This window comes from Coenobita brevimanus, chromosome 40 (genome assembly GCF_032717465.1).
Source record: "Coenobita brevimanus isolate Jiangsu-jjx chromosome 40, ASM3271746v2, whole genome shotgun sequence".
In the NCBI taxonomy this organism is placed as follows: Eukaryota; Metazoa; Arthropoda; class Malacostraca; order Decapoda; family Coenobitidae; genus Coenobita; species Coenobita brevimanus.
The window spans coordinates 23937508-23958585 of NC_136993.1; the positions used below are offsets into that span (position 1 = coordinate 23937508).

Here is a 21078-nt window from a genome sequence, read left to right on the forward strand (position 1 = left end):
ATTGATATGAAGCTTAGTTGTCTATCTGAGGTCACCAAGATGTAATGTCCTGATTGGGAGCTAGCTGAGGTCAAGGTGTTTGCTGCCACCTCCTGATTTCTCTATATCTCAAGACGACATATGAACATCATAGATAGGGTCACAATTGGTGAGCTCATGTCCTTGTTCCTTGATGTCCAGGACTCAGTCGACAGGCCCAATAAGTTCCCAACTTACCTCAACACCCGTTACCCTGTTCATGTGGACCCTTCCTTGGCCAAAGTACTCTCTGGCTTCTACACTGCATGTCGTTTCCATCAAAATTGGATGCCCGTCAACCGGCTGGTTGTCACCTAGAGTCTCCCAGACACTGCTTCACCAGCTGTCAATTTTAGTTTCCTCCCTGGTCTCCCATGCTGTAAGCTACACAAAATGAATGACGAACAACAGTGGTGTCTCAAATGCTGGGGAATCGGACATGCACCACGCTACTGGTCTGCCTCAGAGAAGAGTGTTTGGTGTGCTGCCAACCATGCCTCCTGGACTTGCCCATATCACATCCCTTCGCTACTCACCACTGTTGCTACCACTTCTGCTTAGGAACCGTTACCTTACCTACACAACACACCTTGCAATGAGATGTTCTTACTGTTATAAGCCAGAAGTCAATGTGTGGTATGGTTCTACCAAACGATCAGGCCCTGCCATGACCCACCACCACCAGACGATGCCATCTCACCTGCCTCTTCTTGCACTCCTGATTCTGCACAGGCACTTACCCTCTATGAAGCCATTGCCTCTCTGATGTCTCAGTGCACAGCACTTACAGCATGCATTGATGCTACTGAGGCATGCATCGATGGCTGATCAGTCAGTATGCTAGCACAAAAGCACTGTCGCTTCTCTTGTTGAGTCTCATCAGGTTATAATCACTTCTGTCACCACCCTCACAGAGAAGCTGGATGCTATCATCTCTCGACTTGAGAGGATCAGTGATCTATTGACAAAGGACCCCTCACATACCACACCACAGAGCAGTGCTCTTGCTACCTTTTCATCCCCACCTGACTCCCGGAAACCCCAACATAAAATTCTCTAACCGAATACCACTACACATTATCTATTGCAATGCCCGTGGAGTCAGAAGTCATTTGAACTTGCTGCACTCAAGAGCTATGCATTTCACCATCACCTGCATATTATATTCATTCAAGAAGCTTTTCTTGGCCATCCTTTACCTGAGGAAGAGGCTTCCTCACTTACTGGCTATGTTTCATAAGTTCATCTCGCCAGGAATGGTCTCATTAGTTACATTCATTCCTCCATACCACATCAACTTCTCTGCTGCTGTGTAAGTTATGCTATGAACTTACAGCTTTTTGGGGTCACAGTGGGCAATGTCAGGATCCGCTTATGTAATATCTATCCTGCCCCTGGAAAGATTAATCTCCCTTCTTTCCCTACTCCTACTATTCGTGGCATGATCTACATGGGTAACTTATCCCCTGCCGCACTCATCACCTCATGTCAGCCAATGGGTCTCCACGCAATACTTTCAAGCACAAGGAAGCATCAGTGGTTTCCATGGTAACACTGCGTTTCCCTCTACGCCATCAGAACAGTTGCCAAGCCCCGCCACACTGAATTTGTCAAATACTGCTTAATTAGAAATTCAGTTCTTGTTTGTAGCCCAGCAATGGCAGACGCATGACCGACTTATCATGCGACTTATTGTCACCCTCAAACCCACCTAAGAAGTGCAAATTACAAAAAGACGAGGGTGATGAAGAATTCGAGTTCACAAACACTTGGTCTGATGACAAAAAATCAACTTAATATAAAAAAAAGAAAATCTGAAAACAATGACTCAGGGAAGGTAACCAGGTAAATAAGAATTAGCATGGCGGGGATTAATGTCCGACATCCTGCTGTGGATGACCTCTCTCCTACCCCAAATCACAATGGGCTTCCTCTACTTGAATAAATCCACCACTACCAAATTACTTGCTGGGAAAGTGATGGTGCCACTCACACTCGCGGAGGCATTCTTGATCGCGTCATAACATCTGGGTTAGTGCCATCCCACGTCAGGTGCTCTTCCATCCCTGCCCTCTTCCTTCATCCTCCACTATTCCCTCCCTGCTGGACCTTCCCCTCCTCACACTCGCACTCGCATTACCATTCCTCCTAAGTACTGCCTTATATACATCTCATACATTTGCAGCCTCCTCCCCACATTTGATATACAATCACCAGATATATTTCTCCCTAGTAAACTCCACTCATGACTTCCACAGCTGCTATGTTGTAAGACCACACATTAAAAGTAGCCTTGAAGCTCATACTTGGACACATGATCAACACATCCCTCATGCAGATAGGAAGGTGGTAGAAGATGGTCTCTCTTTCCAGAGGTAACCAGCACTTAATCGTCTACACCAGTACCAGACATCAAGAGATGATCTAATTGTCCTCCAGCAATGATTCCATACTGAATCCTGGTGGAAGTTCAAAAATAGCACCAACCATCAGCCGTGTGTTGGATCCATGTGGCATCCAATAAACAAGGTTGCCAGGAAAAAGCCCTCCAGCATTCTCCACCACAGTCCAGCTGGGTACACTTAAGATCTTATTGATGCATGGTCTGAACAATCACAAGCCTGCAAACTTCCCCCACGTATTCAAGATGTATTCTCCTCCCAACAAGATATTCGCACTCTTTGTATGATGGCTGCGATACTGAAGGCAGATGAAGATGATGACGTGCTGATAACTGAGGACGAATTGTGACGTGCTTTCATTAGGAGTGAGGCAGCAGTCCCTGGGGATGAAGACATCACTTACCCTCTCCTTTGCTTACTCCTGAAAGTCCCTGGCAGCCCCCTACTACAACTCTAAAATTTGTGCTTCTGTAAGGGATATGTGCCTGATGCCTGGACCTCCAGCACGCCTGTGCCCATTCTGAAACCTGGTACTGAGGAATTCAGACCTATTTCCCCTCACTTCCTGCTTCAGCAAGGTGCTCAAACGCATCTTCCTTACCAGTCTCATGTTTTGGCTGGAGGACAAATTCTCACCCAGACTGTATGGTTTGCTGCCACAGAGAAATACACACCACTGTCTAATGGAGCTTTATAACCTCCTGTACCCCACCAGTGTTGTAGCATTCATTGATCTTAAAGGTGCCTTTGATGCTCCAAACAGGTAATATTGTCATCCTCGATCAGCTGGTTAAATTTAATGTCTAAGGAAACTTCATGAGATGGATATAGGGTTACCTCCGTAACAGGACCTCGTATGTCCTTTGTAAGTGCACATGTAGCTCCGCCAAGGCCTTCGAACTCGGCACTCCACAAGGTGGTGTTCTAAGTTTGTTTCTTTTTAATGCATTTATGCACCAGCTACTCTCTTTTCTTTCCAACATTCCCGCAATCACTGTCACCCACTACACTGATGATATCTGTAGTCACTCCAGCTCTTCAGAAGATCATCAGTGATTCCTTCAGTTATTCTATCAGTCATCTTCCAGTTGTGGCCTCATCCTCTACCCAGAAAAAAGTAAAATTTTCTCACCCTGCAACCCAGGAACGCTTTCAGAATTCACTATAGGAAATAATGCCATCCCCCTGTGCAGGCAGTACCTCTACCTATGTGCACCAGTATGGATAACCCCAACCATACCTGTGAACCAAAAGTGTTCACCCCATTGTCTGAGACCTCCTAGTTCAGCTGCAGCAGTGCTTCACTCCTTTTAAATGGCTCATCAACAAAGCGATCGGAATATCTAACTCTGTGGCCAGAACTATTAACTTTGAGAAATTACCAATATGCCGTGATGATTTTTCCTTGTAAAATACAGGTTTCTTATTAACTTTGTATTCATACAGTCAGTTGTCGATTACCTCTCCCCTGCTTTCAGTTAACTCCAGAAGACATTAAAAAAAAAAAAATTACGGAACAAAGTACAGTAATGAGATACATCCTGGGCTGTCCTATTTCAACCAGAATAGGCAAAATGTAAACTGAACTCAATTTCCCCCCCTCCTCTTTGAGAGAATATATCCCAGTGTCTCTTACTTCAGCATCAAATGCCTTATAGGAGTAGACTATAGCACCAGTCGAGCAGGGCAGTACTCCAAACGTGGATGGAAAGCTGATGACAGGTAGAGCTGGAGCTCCCGTTTCATCAGCTCTCGAGACTAGCTCCTGACCATCATTCCCCTTTGATGAACTTTTTCGCTGTTTCAGTAACATAGAGAGTAGGCCAGCTTGCACTCCAATACAGGTTACTCTAACTGTCAACACCAAACTACATGCACAGTACACAATACACAGCCTTTTCAAAATTAAACAAGAAAAACGGCGTTATACACTCAGGCCTCAGAGTCCCCAAGGGGGGGATCATAAATGCCCCCACCATCTGCCCCTCTCTCGGTTAAGACTCAACAAGATGCCTGGAACCACTGTCTGACTCACTTCATTTCTGCATCATTCGCGGCCTGTTCTCTAACTTTCCCTCTGTCGAGCACTACCTCTGCTCCTCTAAACTTCACCTATTCCTTACCGAGACTCAGCTATCTGACGCAACTGATAGCAAACCATTTTCTGTATCCTCCTACCTTCTCTATACTCATTTCAAAGCCAAAGGTGGTTATTGCGTATATGTACGTAATGACTTATCTTGCTCTTGTGTTCCTGAACTTGATTATTCTGAATTCTCTACCCTCTGGCTTCGGTTTTCCTGTCATTCTCTAACTAAATACATCTGTGCTGTTTACTTATCCCGATTCTACTGACTATCAAAAATTCTTCGCTATCTTACTTCTGCAGTACAATGGAACACATTCTATCATTTTCTCCTATCTCTGAAATCTCCATTCTAGGAGATTTCAATGTTCGCCACCAGCTTTGGCTCTCCTCTCCTTTCACTGATCCACCTGGTGAACAAGCCTACATATTTTCTATCCTTAATGACCTAGAGCAGCTTGTACAGCACCCTACCTGTATCCCTGACTGCCTTGGGGAGAGCTCCAACATACTTGACCCCTTCCCTACAACTAATCCTTCTGCTTACAATGTTAATCTTTCTCCTCCGTTAGGCTGCTCCAATCAGAACCTTATTATCTTAACTTGTCCTATCGCTCTGGTATGGCCTGTGAGCAATCGAAGGAAACGTCGACTGTAGATTGGGAGACCTTCAGGCAGTACTTCTTTGATTTTCCCTGGAATGATAACTGCTTCCAAGGCCGGGAGCCATCTGAGTGTGCCTTGCGCATTACTTAGGTTATTCTCTTGGGCATGGAAGCATACATTCCTTTCTCATATCCTTTGACTAATGCAAGAAAGCCTTGGTTTAATCACGCTTATTCTAATGCTGTCCACAACAAGGAGATGACCTACAATAGATACCAGAGCCCTCCCACCCCTGAATCACATAATTTTTATGTTTCCACCTGGAATCATGCTAAATCTGTTCTTCACTCTGCAAAGAACTTCAACCATACTAAATGCTCTCAACTCTCCAACTCGAATTCTTCCTGCTCCTTCTGGCACCTTGCCAAAAACCTTTCTAACAACTTTATCTCATCATCCTTCCCTCCTCTTTTCTACTCTGATGGCTCTGTAGCTATTTCTTCTACTGGTAAAGCAGATCTCTTTGCTCAAACTTTCGCCTCCAATTCCACCTTAGACTATTCTGGTGCTGTTCCTGCATCACTTCCCCCCTCTGACTTCCTCATGGCTGACATTAAAATTTCTTCAGCTGATGTATTTTCTGCCATCACTGGCCTTAGTACTAACAAGGCATATGGGCCTGATGGGGTCTCTTCTGTTGTCCTCAAGAACTGTGCTTCTGTGCTTACACCCTGCCTAGGTAAACTCTATCGCCTCTGTCTAACAACAGGTACCTTTTCTTCTTGCTGGAAGTTTCCTCTCATTCAGCCTGTCCCAAAGAAGGGTGACCATTCCCAACCCTCTAACTATCGTCCAATTGCTTTAACATCCTGTGTTTCAAAAGTTTTTGAGCCTATTCTTAAGAGAAAAATATTAAATCATCTTTCCTATCACAACCTTCTTAAAGATTGTTAGTATGGGTTCCATCAGAGAAGCTCCATTGGCGATCTTCTCACCTACCTTTCAGACTCCTGGTCAGCCCCTTTTCGGGACTTTGGCGAAAGCTTTGCCGTTGCACTTGACATCTCAAAGGCTTTCCATCGATTCTGGCATAAATCTTTCATTTCCAAACTGCCCTCTTATGGTTTCTGTCCTTCAGTCTGTACCTTCATCTCTAGTTTCCTTTCTGGTCATTCTATAGTCGCTGTTGTAGACGGCCATCATTTTTCTCCTAGATCTCTCAACAGTGGTGTTCCTCAGGGCTGTGTCCTATCACCAACTATATCTCTTTTATTCAACAGTGACCTAAGCTGTACATCTAACCCTGTCCACTTATATGCTGATGATTCCACCCTTCACCTTTCCATTCGGTTCCCACATCGTCCATCTCAGCAGTTATTTCAACAAACAAGGGATGAGACTATGGCACACATAATGTCTGACTTGGCTCTTATCTCTGGCTGGGGTAAAAATAATCTTGTTTTTAATGCATCGAAGACTCAGTTCTTACACCTATCAACCCAACAAAATCTTCCACAGGATTACCCACTAATTTTTAACAATATCCAGCTCAATCCTGCACCATCCTTGAACATGCTTGGGGTTTCATTCACTCGGGACTTATCTTGGGAAGATCATATTACAGCTATTGTAAAATCTGCTTCCAAGAGATTAGGTGTGCTAAGCCGACTCCGTACCTTCTTTACCCCTGCACAGTTGTTGACCTTATACATGGGTTTTATTCGCCCCTGTGTAGAGTACAACTCTCATGTGTGGGGAGGATCCCCACATACAGCTCTTCTCAATAGGGTGGAATCAAAGGCTTTTCGTCTCATTAACTTTCCTTCTCTTATTGCCTCCCTTCAACCTTTGTCTCTTCGCCGCACTATTGTATCTTTATCTCTCTTCTATCGCCACTTCAGTGGTCATTGTTCCTCTGAACTGTCTGCTTGCATCCCTCCATCTCTATGATGGGCGCATAGTACCCGTATAGCAACAAACTCGCATCCCTTTTCTGTCCACCTATCTAATGCAAGAGTTAACCGTTACTCCCAGTCTTTCATTTATGCAACAGGTCAGCTCTGGAACTCTCCCTCTGTCTGTATTTCCTACTTCCTATGATTTCTAGTCTTTCAGACACAGTGTGTCCAGGCATCTCGAAATGAACGAATCTTGAATTTGGCTCTCTTTTGTATTGTTTATGTTTTTTCTCTTGGAAGGAACGATTTGTGGTTTTCTGGCCTTTGGTTCCTTCTTCCCTACAAAAAAAAAAAAAAATCCCCCCATCTTGCCTGTCAAAATTCTCGTGTCATTGGAACTTCACTTGAACCTGCAGCTTCTCAACCACCACTTCGGCCTAGCGTCCACACCCTTGTTAATACAGCCTGGTCCATCCTACAAAGACATGATATTAATGTTCCAGTTGAAAAAATGGAGGATCTTCATCCTGAAGTCTGATTTACTCCTACCTTCAAAGCAGACCTACCACTCCTCCAGATACAACTAGCTCTGGAGGCCATTGCAAGAGTGTCTTCCTCGGTTCCTGCCATACACCATCTCTACATCGACAATTCCCTGCAAAAAGATGGAAGTGTTGGATGCTCCATCTGCCTACCCAATTTGGACCCACCAGAGGGAGGCTGGGTTGGCTGTAGCCAATCAAACTCGTCTAGCTCTATCTACTGTAAGCTACAGGGACTCTTGCGTGCAGTTAGTCTCCTCTCTCAGCAAAGACTAAATGGTGTAATTATCTGTGACTCAGTCTGCCCTTCAACCCATCTCGTCTCTAAAACTAACGTACCACCACTTAGTTCAGCAAATCTTACATCAGTTAGTTTCAGCTCATGAAAATTCTCTTACCATACAGTTCTTGTGGATTCCTTGCATGTCTGAATTGCAGCTAATAACACCAGTGACCCCCGCACGAAAAATGCCTGTGGAGTTCTTCTACTTGATGCTACATCCTCCCTCCTCTGCTACAAAAAGAAGTTGCATTCAGCAACTCTTCTCCCTACATCCCATCGCAGGAATGCTGAGCGGGCGCAGAGTGTGTCCATCCAACACTACGACCACTTTCGTCTATCTCTTCCCAAGTATCATCAACATGGACTTATGGTTCGCATGTACAATGTCGTCTGCTTGACTTCAATTGGATATCGCCCTGTCTGGTAAGTCTCTGAGGCAGGGGACGTTCCTCAATTCTCCTACAAACTACATGACCTTCCTAACGCCCACAGTCTTCAGCATTACTGCCTTGACTGTCGTTCAGTCAGGGACCTACTGCCTCAGGGACAGTCCCTGACTGATATACGTAATTACTGTATCTACTCAAAGACAGTCATTTAGATATCATCCTGGTGAAACATCCACATTATAGTGGATACTAACTCCTATATTGTAAACTCCAGTATATCTATATAACTAAACAGCGTGACCTGCGAGGCATGAGTTCCTCTGTACCTATACATAATACTTAACCTCATGGTCCTCTTACTAGGCACATTGGCCCTTGGGTGTAACAAGTTGATATATCCTCTGTACCTACCCATAATACTTAACCCGTTGGAGCCCAGTGTCCGGAACATTGGACAGAACTGGGATTTTTCAGGTCTTTACAAAGTAGGGAACCCGCGTGTAGGGACCTATGAGCTTCGCGACTATGAGCTGATAGGCGGAGGGCGGTACGCTTAGTACCCACCCAGCGCCATGCCTCGCCCAGCACCCCTGGGATCCAATGGGTTAACCTCGTGGTTCTTACTAGGCACATTGGCCCTTGGGTGTAATAAGTTGATCTTATAGAGAGAGAGAGAGAGAGAGAGAGATACATACAGCAGAGAGAGAGAGAGAGAGAGAGAGAGAGAGAGAGAGAGAGATGCACACAGAATATGGCGATTATCCCCAGATACTTATTTCCATCCACCACTATCACTAATCTTAGTTCATCTTTTTGGTAAGAAAACATGACAAAGAAAGCTTCTAATGTATATCTTAATGGTGTAATAAGTTACAGAAATAATTTTTTCAGATTTATTGTGCATACTATCATCTTTTACATCTCTTATAAAATGCAAAGTACCGACATGAATGCCTCATTATTATATCACTAGCTACAATGTCGTAAGAAATAACGTAAAACGCTAATCATTCGTGGTTCAATTATTTGCCACCAGTATTTTTGTCGCATAAAATAATAGAGTACCTTTCCGTCAACCAAGTTTGTGAAAGAAAAGAATTTAAATCAATATTACAGAAAGTACTGGTGCTATATTAATGATGTTTGCGCTCTGTAGGGGAGATGTGGGGGGTTCGTCAGCCAGATGGAACCTGGACTGGGATAGCTGGCATGCTCGGGAGTGGCGCTGCCGACCTCGCCATCACCAACATTTATATTACAAGTCTGAAGGGCCGTACGGATGTCCAGCATTATAGCTCTCCATTCGATCAAAACGTGAGCATGTCTTTTTTCTTTTTTTTTATGTGAGGAACAAGGAACCAAAGGCAATGAGCCCGCAAAACTGTTCCTTCCAAGAGAAAAACAAAATACAAGAGAGAGCCAAATTCAAGATCCATTCATTTCGAGATGCCTGGACACACTGCGTTTGAAAGACTGGAGATCATAGGAAGCAGGAAATACAGACAGAGGGAGACAGTTCCAGAGCTGACCTATTGCATAAATGAAGGACTGGGAGTAACGGTTAACTCTTGCATTAGAGAGTTGGACAGAAAAGGGGTGAGAGTTTGCTGCTAGACGGGTGCAACGCGCCCGTCGTAGAAGTGGAGGAATGCATGCAGGCAGTTCAGAGGAACAGTGACCATTGAAGTAGCAACAGAAAAGAGATAAAGATGCAATATTGCGGCGAAGAGACAGAGGTTGAAGGGAGTCAGTAAGAGGGAGAGAGTTAATGAGACGAAAAGCTTTTGACTCCACCCTATTGTGAAGAGCTGTATGTGGGGAGCCTCCCCACACATGAGAGTTGTACTCCACACAGGGGCGGATAAAACCCCTATATAGAGTCAACAATTGTGCAGGGGCAAAGAAGGAACGGAGTCGGCTTAGCACACCCAATCTCTTGGAAGCAGATTTTACAAGAGATGTAATATGATCTATCCAAGACAAGTCCCGAGCAAATGAAACCCCAAGCATTTTCAATGATGATGCAGGAAAAAGTTGAGTATTATTAAACATAAGTGGGTATACCTGTGGAAGATTTTGTCGGGTTGATAGGTGCAAAAACTGAGTCTTTGATGCATTAAAAACAACCAGATTATTTTTACCCCAGTCAGAGATACGAGCCAAGTCAGACATTAGGTGTGCCATAGCCTCATCCCTTGTCTGTTGAAGTAATGGCTGAGATGGACGTTGTGGGAATCGAATGAAAAGGTGAAGGGTGGGGTCATCAGCGTATGAGTGGATAGGGTTAGATGTACAGCTTAGAAGGTCATTGATGAATAAAAGGGAGTTGGTGATAGGACAGATCTAGGAGAAGAACGAGAGCCGTCTACAACAGTGGTTATAGAACGACCAGAAAGGAAGCTAGAGATGAAGGCACAGATAGAAGGATAGAAACCGTAAGAGGGCAGGTTGGATATTAACGATTTATGCCAGACTCGATCGAAAGCCTTTGAGATGTCAAGTGCAATGGCAAAGCTTTCGCCAAAGTCCCGAAAGGAGGATGACCAGGAGTCTGAAAGGTAGGTGAGAAGATCGCCTGTGGAGCGTCCCTGACGGAACCCATATTGACGATCAGAAAGAAGGTTGTGATAGGAAAGATGCTTTAAAATATTTCTAGTAAGAATAGACTCAAAAACTTTTGAGATACAGGATGTTAAAGCAATTGGACGATAGTTAGAGGGTTGGGAATGGTCACCCTTCTTTGGGACTGGCTGAATGAGAGCAAACTTCCAGCAAGAAGGAAAGGTACAAGTTGACAGACAAAGGCGAAAGAGTTTGCCTAGGCAGGGTGTAAGCACAGAAGCGCAGTTCTTGAGAACAACAGGAGGGACTCAATAAGGCCCATATGCCTTATTAGTACTGAGGCCAGCAATGGCAGAAAATACATCAGCTGAAGAAACTTTAATGTTAGCCATGAGGAAGTCAGAGGGGGGAAGTGATGGAGGAACAGCACCGGAATCATCTAATGTGGAATTAGAGGAGAAAGTCTGAGCGAAGAGATCTGCTTTATCAGTAGAAGAAATAGCTACAGAGCCATCAGAGTAGAAAAGAGGAGGGAAGGATGATAAGGTAAAGTTGTTAGAAAGGTTTCTGGCAAGGTGCCAGAAGGAGTGGGAAGAGTTCGAGTTATTGAGTTGAGAGCATTTTGTATGGATGAAATTATTTTTAGCAGAGCGAAGAACAGACTTAGCACGATTCCGGGCAGAAATGTATAAAAGATGTGATTCAGGGATGGGTTGGCTCCGGTACCTTTTATAGGCCCTCTCCTTGTTGCGGACAGCATTAGAACAAGCGTGATTAAACCAAGGCTTTCGTGCATTAGTCAAAGGATATGAGAAAGGAATGTATGCTTCCATGCCCAAGAGAATAACCTCCGTAATGCGCAAGGCACACTCAGATGGCTCCCGGCCATGGAAGCAATAATCATTCCAGGGATGATCAAAGAAGTACTGCCTGAGGGCCTCCCAATCCGCAGCTCCAAAGTGCCAGAGACGACGTTTTTTTGGAGGGTCTGCAGGCCGTACTGGAGCAATAGGACAGTTTAAGGTGATACGGTTGTGATCGGAGGAGCCCAACGGAGAGAAAAGATTTACAGTGTAATCAGAAGGATTAGTTGTAAGGAAGAGATCATGTATGTTTGAGCTCTCTCCAAGGCGGTCAGGGATACGGGTAGGGTGCTGTACAAGCTGCTCTAGGTCATTAAGGATAGAAAAGGTGTAGGCTTGTTCACCAGGTGGATCAGTGAAAGGAGAGGAGAGCCAAAGGTGGTGGTGAACATTGAAATCTCCAAGAATGGAGATTTCAGAGAAAGGAGAAATGAATAGAATGTGTTCCATCGTAGATGTAAGACAGTCAAAGAATTTTTGATAGTCAGTAGAATTAGGAGATAAGTAGACAGCACAGATATATTTAGTCAGAGGATGACAGGAAAGCCGAAGCCAGAGTGTAGAGAATTCAGAAGAATCGAGTGCAGGAACACGAGAGCAAGATAAGTTGTTGCGTATATATACACAACAGCCACCTTTGGCTTTGAAATGAGTATAGAGAAAGTAGGATGATACAGAGAAGGGTCTGCTGTCAGTTGCCTCAGACAGCTGAGTCTGAGTTAGGAAAAGAAGGTTAGGTTTAGAGAAGGAGAGGTGGTGCTCAACAATGCGAAAGTTAGAGGAAAGGCCATGAATGTTGCAGAAATGAAGAAGAAGAGTCAGACAGTGGTTCCAGGCACCTTGAGTCGTCACCAGGAGAGGGGCTGAAGGTGGAGGCATTTATGGTCCCCCCCCCCTGGGGACTCCGAGGCTATGTTATTCGACGCCATTTTTTGAAAATTTTGAAAAGGAAGTGTGGTGTGTACTGTGCATGTAGTTTGGTGTTGATAGTTTTAGAAACTTGTATTGGAGAGCATGCTGGTCTACTCTCTGTGCTGCTGAGACACTGAAAAAGGGGGATGGTCGGGACCTAATCCCGAGGGCTGATGAAACGGGAGCTCCAGCTCTCCCTTCATCAGCTTTCCATCCACCTTGGGAGTACTGCCCTGCTCGACTGGTGCTACAATCTACTCCTACTATCAGTCTGCTATCACTTATCTTATATTTCATTTCTAGTATCATGTATGATTCCCAAAACTGTTAGCCAACTGCTCAGCATCATTTACCTCACTGAAACTGTTTATATATATATATATATATATATATATATATATATATATATATATATATATATATATATATACATTATTATTACACTCCAACAATTTAAATCAGTCTAGGAAAGTCCTGTTATTATGAAATTGCTAACATTCTCAGAATCAGAAACTCCAATGTACCGTTTGATTTTTAAGTAAACATTTCTTACAAGTTCGGATATGTTAGAGTGGTTATTTTGTTTCTTGAAATGTTTTTCGTAGATTTAATAAAAAAAAAATGCCAATATTGTCACGCCATGCACCTGAGTGGTAGCTATAAATCATGTGGTAATAATCAACATACTATATGTCAGGCTGTGTCCTCATTCTGATCATTCAAGCGTAGGTCCCAGATAGTTATTTTGAGGTTATACTGCCAGTGTTAATGAAGGCTATATAAATACCTCTCCATTAACATAATCCTAAGGCTAATAAAAATTGGCTTATGAAAAATACCAAGATTCTAGATGCCGGAGTTTCAGGATTCTTCTGTTAATATCCTTGATGTAGTATGGTGTGGGAAGGAGAGTTTGTGTGAAGTGGTGTGAAAGGGTGGTATGGTGTGTGGTGTGTCAAGAAGTCTGTAGACGCTTCCGAAAATCGTTAGTGAAGACCAAAGGGGCATGGCCGTTATTAGGGATATTTTTGCATCTAATTATGACACCCTACTATGGAGACAAATAACTGTCTGGCCTATTGTAACACTGTGTGTTCGCCCTGGGTAGTAAATAATCGTTTATGGGAATAAAGTAGGCTTGTAAATTAGGCATTTATATGACCTTAACCCTTCGTTAGTCCTGTGGGGTATTCAAACGTGGTTAGTCCCGTGGGGTGTTACAACACCCCAATACAAAATTACATGTAATGTTACTAACATGTAAAATATATTCATACTGCCGATTCAGCATATCTCTGCAATCATTAATGAAAAGATTAAATGCCTTGTATGTGGTGTTTATTAATTGATAATAATAAAATACACTAAATTATATCAGTAAAAATATAACAAATACACTCATATCTCATTGTTCAGGTAAATACGCACAGGAAAATACATTTTGTGATTTTTAAAATCAGAATAATGATAAACAGTATGCAAAAATAAGATAAAAAAAAATTTATATCACAATATGATCTAAATGGTTAGTTTGATGGGGTGACTGGACACCCCCCGGGGGGGAGGAAGTTCCCCTCTCTCTCACTATAGCAGAGGCAGGACTAAACTAATCCACATGCTCCCTCCCCTCACTGAATCAGAAGAGTACTGGAACAGAGAAATATTCGAATTACCGGCTCGGAAATATGAGCTTTTAAAAAAATATGGGGTGCCAAAACATCCCACCTGACTAACGAAGGGTTAAAACAAACAAGAAAGAAGATACAGTTAAAAAACAAAGCCACGCAGTAAATGAGCAATTGAATGTTAATCCTTTAACAGTTCTAAAAAGCTTTATTATGATATATCTGACGTATCTTACAAATTTTAGTATACTGTCCTCTTAAGTATATAAGGCAAAAAACAAAAATATAGTATACAACATTGTTCCATCATGAAGCTTTTGATGCAATTTCTCCAGTGCAACAAAATAAGGGGGCTGGACCACATGGTTCAGATGGGAATATTTGCAATTTAATGGAAACGTGGTTACCCGCTGCGTCCTAACCAATTTTTCACCAATGACTCACCCCAATCTCAACCGATTTGGGAGTTTTTTTTGGCTCAAACTTCCACTTTTTGTGAGAAACAATGGCAAATCATAGAAAAAGTGCTCACTTGAACTTAGAAATGGGCTGTACAGGTGACTCTTTAAATACCTGGTACCATGTTCTCTACAGCCGCGCTGCAGGTGTCGCATTTCTATGATAGTGGTAATTATTGCAAACCACTCAGAATAGGTAGATATTTGTTCATTTGGTACGAATTTATATGTAGTACAGGAATATATTGGTTTTGACACATTAATATAGGTGATATAAGCTTTGTTTCACTCATTGAACACAACATACTGGCACCTTTCTTGGCAACGTTATCTCCTCGTCATTTCTGCTCGTTTCCTCTGGCACCACATAATATTTGTCCTCCACATCGATTGGGGAATCACTCTCTCTTTCAATTTCATACCGTGGCGCGACATGTCTTTACTAGCCAGGTCACTCCTAACAGGTGAGTTGCCGAGACAATGGCGTGCAGGGGGGGGGGAGGAGAGTCACGCGGGATAAGGCCGTGTCCCCACCTGGCGGCAGGTAGAAGATGGTGTCCCACGTATACGTACCAAAAATCCCGCTCTAATTTTGAATAATGTGCAAATGATTGACCTCGCAATTGCAAAACGTATGGGTATGTTGTCAGGACTGAGTGTGACAAAACGTTGCAACACCCCCTTATGGTACTGGGATGCGGCAGGTTAAAGAGGCACATGTGGGACTGGAATTAAGGTAGTACACAATGCATCTCACTTCACAGTATTATACCTTTTTTATCCTAACCTGGCACAGATTTTCGTCTTTCTGCAGGTTGGTTCATGTAGGTGAGTGGCAGGAAAAGATAATGCCATGGCTCTGCATTCTTTCCATAGCACTTCTAGAGTTAATCTGTTGTTACAGCTCAGCATTCAAGATAAAGAGATGGTAATTTTAGGCCACGTTAGAGTAAAAAGAGTATAGTAAACTTTCCATTTGGCACAAGTAAGTGAATACTTATAGAGTCAACAGTCAGCTGTAAAAGCATTTTAGAATGCCTTCTCATTCATTTCTTTTTCTTCTCCTTTCCATGCCTTTTATTCCTTTTTACATTTTTTAAAATAACAAACAGTAAAAGGAAAAACAAATGAATAAAAAAAATCCACATACCAGATTACAGGTGTCCTCCATTCATAAAAATTCTGTAACACTTGGACTTGAACAGCCGTAGGTTGAAGTTTGCAAAGAAACCACCCTGGGGAAGCGAGTTCCAAAGAGATGCAGTTCAGGGAATAATAGAATTCTGATAGGCAGAAGCTCTACAATATGTCAGTATGACAGTTCAGTCATGAGTTGTACAGTACCGGATGCCTGTGTAGCACAGGGGAAGGCATGGAGAGATGGCCCAATGGATGCAACTTCGTTTGAGCTTTTGCCATAAAAGTATCTGTAAAATAATGCAAGGGAGGCAACATTCCTTCTTACTTGAAGGGGAGGTTGTTCATTTGTAATAGTAGAGTTATTAATCATTCTAACAGCCTTGTTGTGAAATTTGTCTAGTTGTTTTAGTGCCAGCCTTCCACATCCATTCCACAAGGGTGAGCAATATTCCTGCTGAGAGCATATATGACTCTTGTAAATTATAGTTAGCTGCTCCTCCAATCCAAGATTCTTTTTGATGAGGTTTTAAGAAGTGATCTAACATGAGAAGTCCAGCTGATGTTAGATCACTTCTGATGGTATTGTTAAGTGAAACACCGAAAATTCCAATACTTTTTGAGATAGGAATTTTAGTAGTATTGAAGGTAATATAGGAACCAGGCAATATCTGTCTATTAGTAAATTATATATACAGTATTTGATTTTACTAGCAATATATGAGACAACGTTATTTTGTCCTCATTCAGTGATCTAGATAAGTCTTGATTTATGGAGACTGCTGTACTGAGTAGTGAGTAAGAGATACTGAACTTTGTGATTGGGTGTTTAAATGTGAATGAACTGTGAGTGTAGAGTCACCTGCAAATGAATGGATGGGATTATGAGTGACAGACAAGAGATCATTAATATGAATTAGGAATAGGGATGAAGCCAGAACTGATCCTTGTGGCACGCTGACATTAATCGAGTGGAAATTGGAAACTATAATATCTACTTTAACTCTTACTTTTCTGCCACTGAGATATAGGGAAATCAGAGGAACAAAAGACATTAGGTCATAGCAAGCGAGTTTGGATAGCAGGAAACGATGCCACACACTATCAAAAGCTTTTGAAATATCATGGACCACTGCATGAGTTTCTCCATATTGGTCAATTGATTGATGGATGGTACGAGTCAGGAGATTGAGTATATCACAAGTGGATCTTTCGTGGCGAAAACCATACTGTCACTAAGGAGATTCAAGATGTTCAACTCTGTGCTTATTAATTACAGTCTCAAATACTTTACCAAGTGAAGACATGATAGTTATTGGTCTGTAATCAGAAAGGTTAGAGGAACCTCCTTTCTTCGGAATTCGGTGGGTATTGGCTTCTTTCCAAGAATCGGGGAATGAGGAATTATGTATGATAGTCTGAATAATTTAGCTAGAACAGGAGGAATTTCAGGTGAACACGTTTTCAAAACAATTGTTGGAATTCCTTCTGAACCTGGAGCTTTGTTAGTTGGTAAATTGTCTAGGATAGATTTTACATATCTAGTGTGTCTCTTAAGTGCTACAATTTCTGGAGAGTCAAGTTCTAGTACAGGGACGTTCTGGATGACTTCCTCTAAAGTAGAATTACTGGCTAACGTATTGGCAAGTATGTTCTCTTTATCAAGCAGGTCATTTGAATCGTTAACATCTGAAGATTTTAATGGGAGAATGGGTGATGACTTGTTAAAACTATTATTGAAAGAATTGGGGGCTGACCAGAATGTTCTATCGTCATTTGGATTGTTTAATACTGTAATTTGGATGCTTGGTTGTGAAGAAAGTTTGATTTAGCGAACATTTTTTACTGCTTTTGCATGGTTTCTAGCAATTTCATAATACTTACTGAGCGATTCACGTGTGTGTGTGTGTGTGTGTGTGTGTGTGTGTGTGTGTGTGTGTGTGTGTGTGTGTGTGTTTTAAGTTCAAGAGTTATATGCTAATGACTTCAGGGTTGTTGCTTAGGCAAAGTTGCAATCAAACCATTTTGGGAAGTCCAATCTTTTAATGAAATTTTGACTTGGTATGAATAGTTCCATACCAGCTTCTATTAAATCATTAATGTGAGACTGGGTAGAACTGATGTCAGTGGAGAAGAATGACTGCCATGGAATATCAGCAAAATATAATGTCCACAAAAAGTATAGGGTGCCCGACGTAGAAATCAATGGGATAAAGCACTCTAAGTTTTTGCAGTGTGCAGTCTAGTCTCACAGCCAGCCAAAACTACCATAAGTCTGGTAACTCAGAGACACACTAGGAAAACAAGACGACCTTCGATTCCTGACTCATTGCTCTTTGAGCTGCCTTTATAAGTGCTTTTGAGAGTGCACTAGTGGAATGTGGATGTCCTCTTTGCATTTATGACCCTTTTCAGGTGCCTGACATGGAGTCAGCAAGGTTCCTGAAGTGTTCTATGGCCGTGTCTATGCACAACACATTTGTGATCTCGCTGATGAGGTGTGGAACAGATGACGTGTCGCAGGTTGCTGTTTCCTTTGTTGACACATCTTCGGCCTTCTGGGCCAAATTCCGAGCCTTTTCTTCGGCACTGAGTTGGTAGGGGCCATCTGGGTGTACTGATGTAAGAACTGCAGTGCCCAGCTAACAAGCGAAAGTAGATGGTATTGGTATGGGAGCACGCAGCACCAACACACTCTTCAGTGTAACTCAAAGAGCACTGAGGCGGGAACTGATTCACTGAAGGTCGTCTACTTTTCCTGGTGTGTCTGAGTTGTCAGACATACGAGAATTTTGCTCAGCTGCGAGACTGGGCTGCAAACTGCAAACTCTTAGAGCTTTTTCTCACTGGCTTCTTCGATGAACACTCTATACTTTTTGCGGACACCATAATTTCTAAAACCATCCCAGTCCGCCCTATCAAAGTGCCATTTGGACACCCCAACATCTGTTAACATTTAATTTTGCACATTTTTTTCCCCCTCAGTTTTCGACACTTTCCTGTACTCGTTCCCACACATCTGTATACTTCTTAAAACTAGTTTACTGTTTTCCGAGAATATCACTTGTACTTTTCCCAGTATTCATCCCTTCCCTTTTCCTTCCAGTTCAACCACATCTTCCCAATCTCACTTCTTTGCCTACTTAAATACCCCATTTTTATTCTTATCTAAACCAGTGACACGTTTGCAAGGACAGTCAAAGCATTCAACCAAGAATGTGTATCGTCCACCATCACTGAAAAAAGATAAGTAATCTTCTGGCAATCAGAGGCATGTCATTGCAGCATCGCCAAAATCTAATAAGCTCAAGCCATATATCCTGGGATATTGCCCAGAAAGTTGGGGTACAATTTGCCCACTCCATTTTGAGATATTTTGCTCATACACACACACACGCGCACACACACACACACACACACACACACACACACACACATGCAGGCAATTTCATTATTGCCTCGCTAGGCAGCCGATAACAAAAATTTGTCTATCTGTCTGTTGCCAGACTCCCCAATCCCGTAAGGGGTGGCCACAAACAAATCACCTCCATGTCCCCCTGTCCCCTGCTATTTCATTACCCTGTTCCCAGCTCACCCCCCCTCTCTCTCATACCTCTCCACTCCCTGCCTCCATCTCATCCTTGGCCTCCCCCTCCTTCTCCCCCTTCCACCCCACTCATATACACTCTCCTCGTAAGTTTGTCACTCTCCATCCTCTCCACATGCCCAAACCAACTCAGTGTGTTTCTCATAACGCTTCCTATCACATCCAAATCAACACCACAACGCTTCCTCACTTCCTCATTTGTCAGTCTGTCTCTCCATGTGACTCCACATGCTCCTCTCAAATAACTCATTTCCACTGCTCTCACCCTTGACTTCTGTCCCTCCAACAAAGGCCAACCTTCACTTCCATACGTTACAGTTGGTATCACAATACTGTCATGTAGTTGCTTTTTCACTTCCACGCTCACTTCCCTGTTTCTTATCACTGCTTTCAAGGAACCAGCAACCTTTCTTCCTTGTTGTACCCTTTCAAGCACTTCATTCTCTAAACTTCCATCTTTAATCATCACACTACCCAAGTACTTAAATGCACTCACATTTTCCATTTCCTCCTTATCCAGCCTCACTGTATATTCACTGACCTCACTTCTCTTGAAGACCATAACTTTACTCTTCCCTACATTCGCTTTTTGATTCCGATTCTTACACACTCTTCCACACTCATCCACCAAGCCTTGCAGCTCCTCTTCGTCTTCACTTACCAACACAGTATCATCTGCAAACAACAGTACGCATAGTTTCCAGACACTGCCCTCTCTCTTTAGAGCTACTCTAACATCCATTGCCCTACCTTGTATCACTTTTATAACCCCATCCATATACAGATTGACCAGCCGTGGAGACATGACACATCCTTGTTTCAATCCAACCTTCAAATAGAAAAATTCTCTCAGTTCACTATCCACATGCACTGCAGCCTTAGCACCCTCTTACATACTCTTCACGGTCCTCAACAACTTCCCATCTACTCCATGTATTCTTAATACTTTCCACAATCCTTGTCTATCCACCCTGTCATATGCTTTCTCCAAATCCATGATGGCCGCAAACAACTTCTTTCCCTTCCCTAGAATCTTTTCCACTAATGATCTAAGAATGAATATCTGATGTACACAATCTCTTCCCTTCCTAAAACCTCTCTGTTCTTCAACTAATTCCTCTGTTATTTCCCTAAATCTGTCAATAAGTATCCAACCATATACTTTTCCTATTAGACTAAGAAGACAAATGTCCTTTTTCCTTTGAAAAAGGGAATAATTATACCTGACTTCCAATCATCCGGGACTCTACCTTCCTCCCATGCCAATCTGCACATCTTTCACATCCATGCTGCTGCTACCTCTCCCCCATATTTCAGCATTTCACCACACACTCCATCAATTCTTGGGGCTTTTCCCATTTTAACTTTCTTCATTGCTTCCACAACTTCCATCCTACTGATTTCTTCCTCTCTTCTCACATCCCTTCTTCTCCCAGCCATTCCCCAGCCACTTATACGTGCATTACTTTCATCGTCTATGTTCAACAATTCCTAAAAGTGTTCTCTCCATCTGCTCAATTTTTCTCCCTTCTCCACTAGTAATCTGCCATTTTTATCTTTCACTCCCCAACTAACTCCTTTGGCACGCTGTCTAACTTTCTTTACCTCTTTGCAGAACATTTTCCTACATTCCCTCCACTGTACACTCAAGTTCCTTCCAAATTCCTCATCCACTCTCTTCTTACTCTCT

The 21078-nt window shown here is 42.8% G+C and overlaps 1 protein-coding gene across 1 annotated transcript in view; it reads left to right on the top strand.

Annotated features, from left to right (window-relative positions):
- The first annotated feature begins 457 nt into the window (after positions 1-457).
- LOC145396991 (glutamate receptor ionotropic, NMDA 3B-like) overlaps positions 458-21078 on the top strand; it is a 114386-nt gene continuing 93765 nt past the window's right edge. The window contains exons 1-5 of the mRNA XM_080270217.1: positions 458-654; positions 2277-2393; positions 2995-3183; positions 8328-8401; positions 9381-9538. Coding sequence (XP_080126343.1) covers positions 458-654; positions 2277-2393; positions 2995-3183; positions 8328-8401; positions 9381-9538 — 735 coding nt within the window. The remainder of the gene's footprint in view (positions 655-2276; positions 2394-2994; positions 3184-8327; positions 8402-9380; positions 9539-21078) is intronic.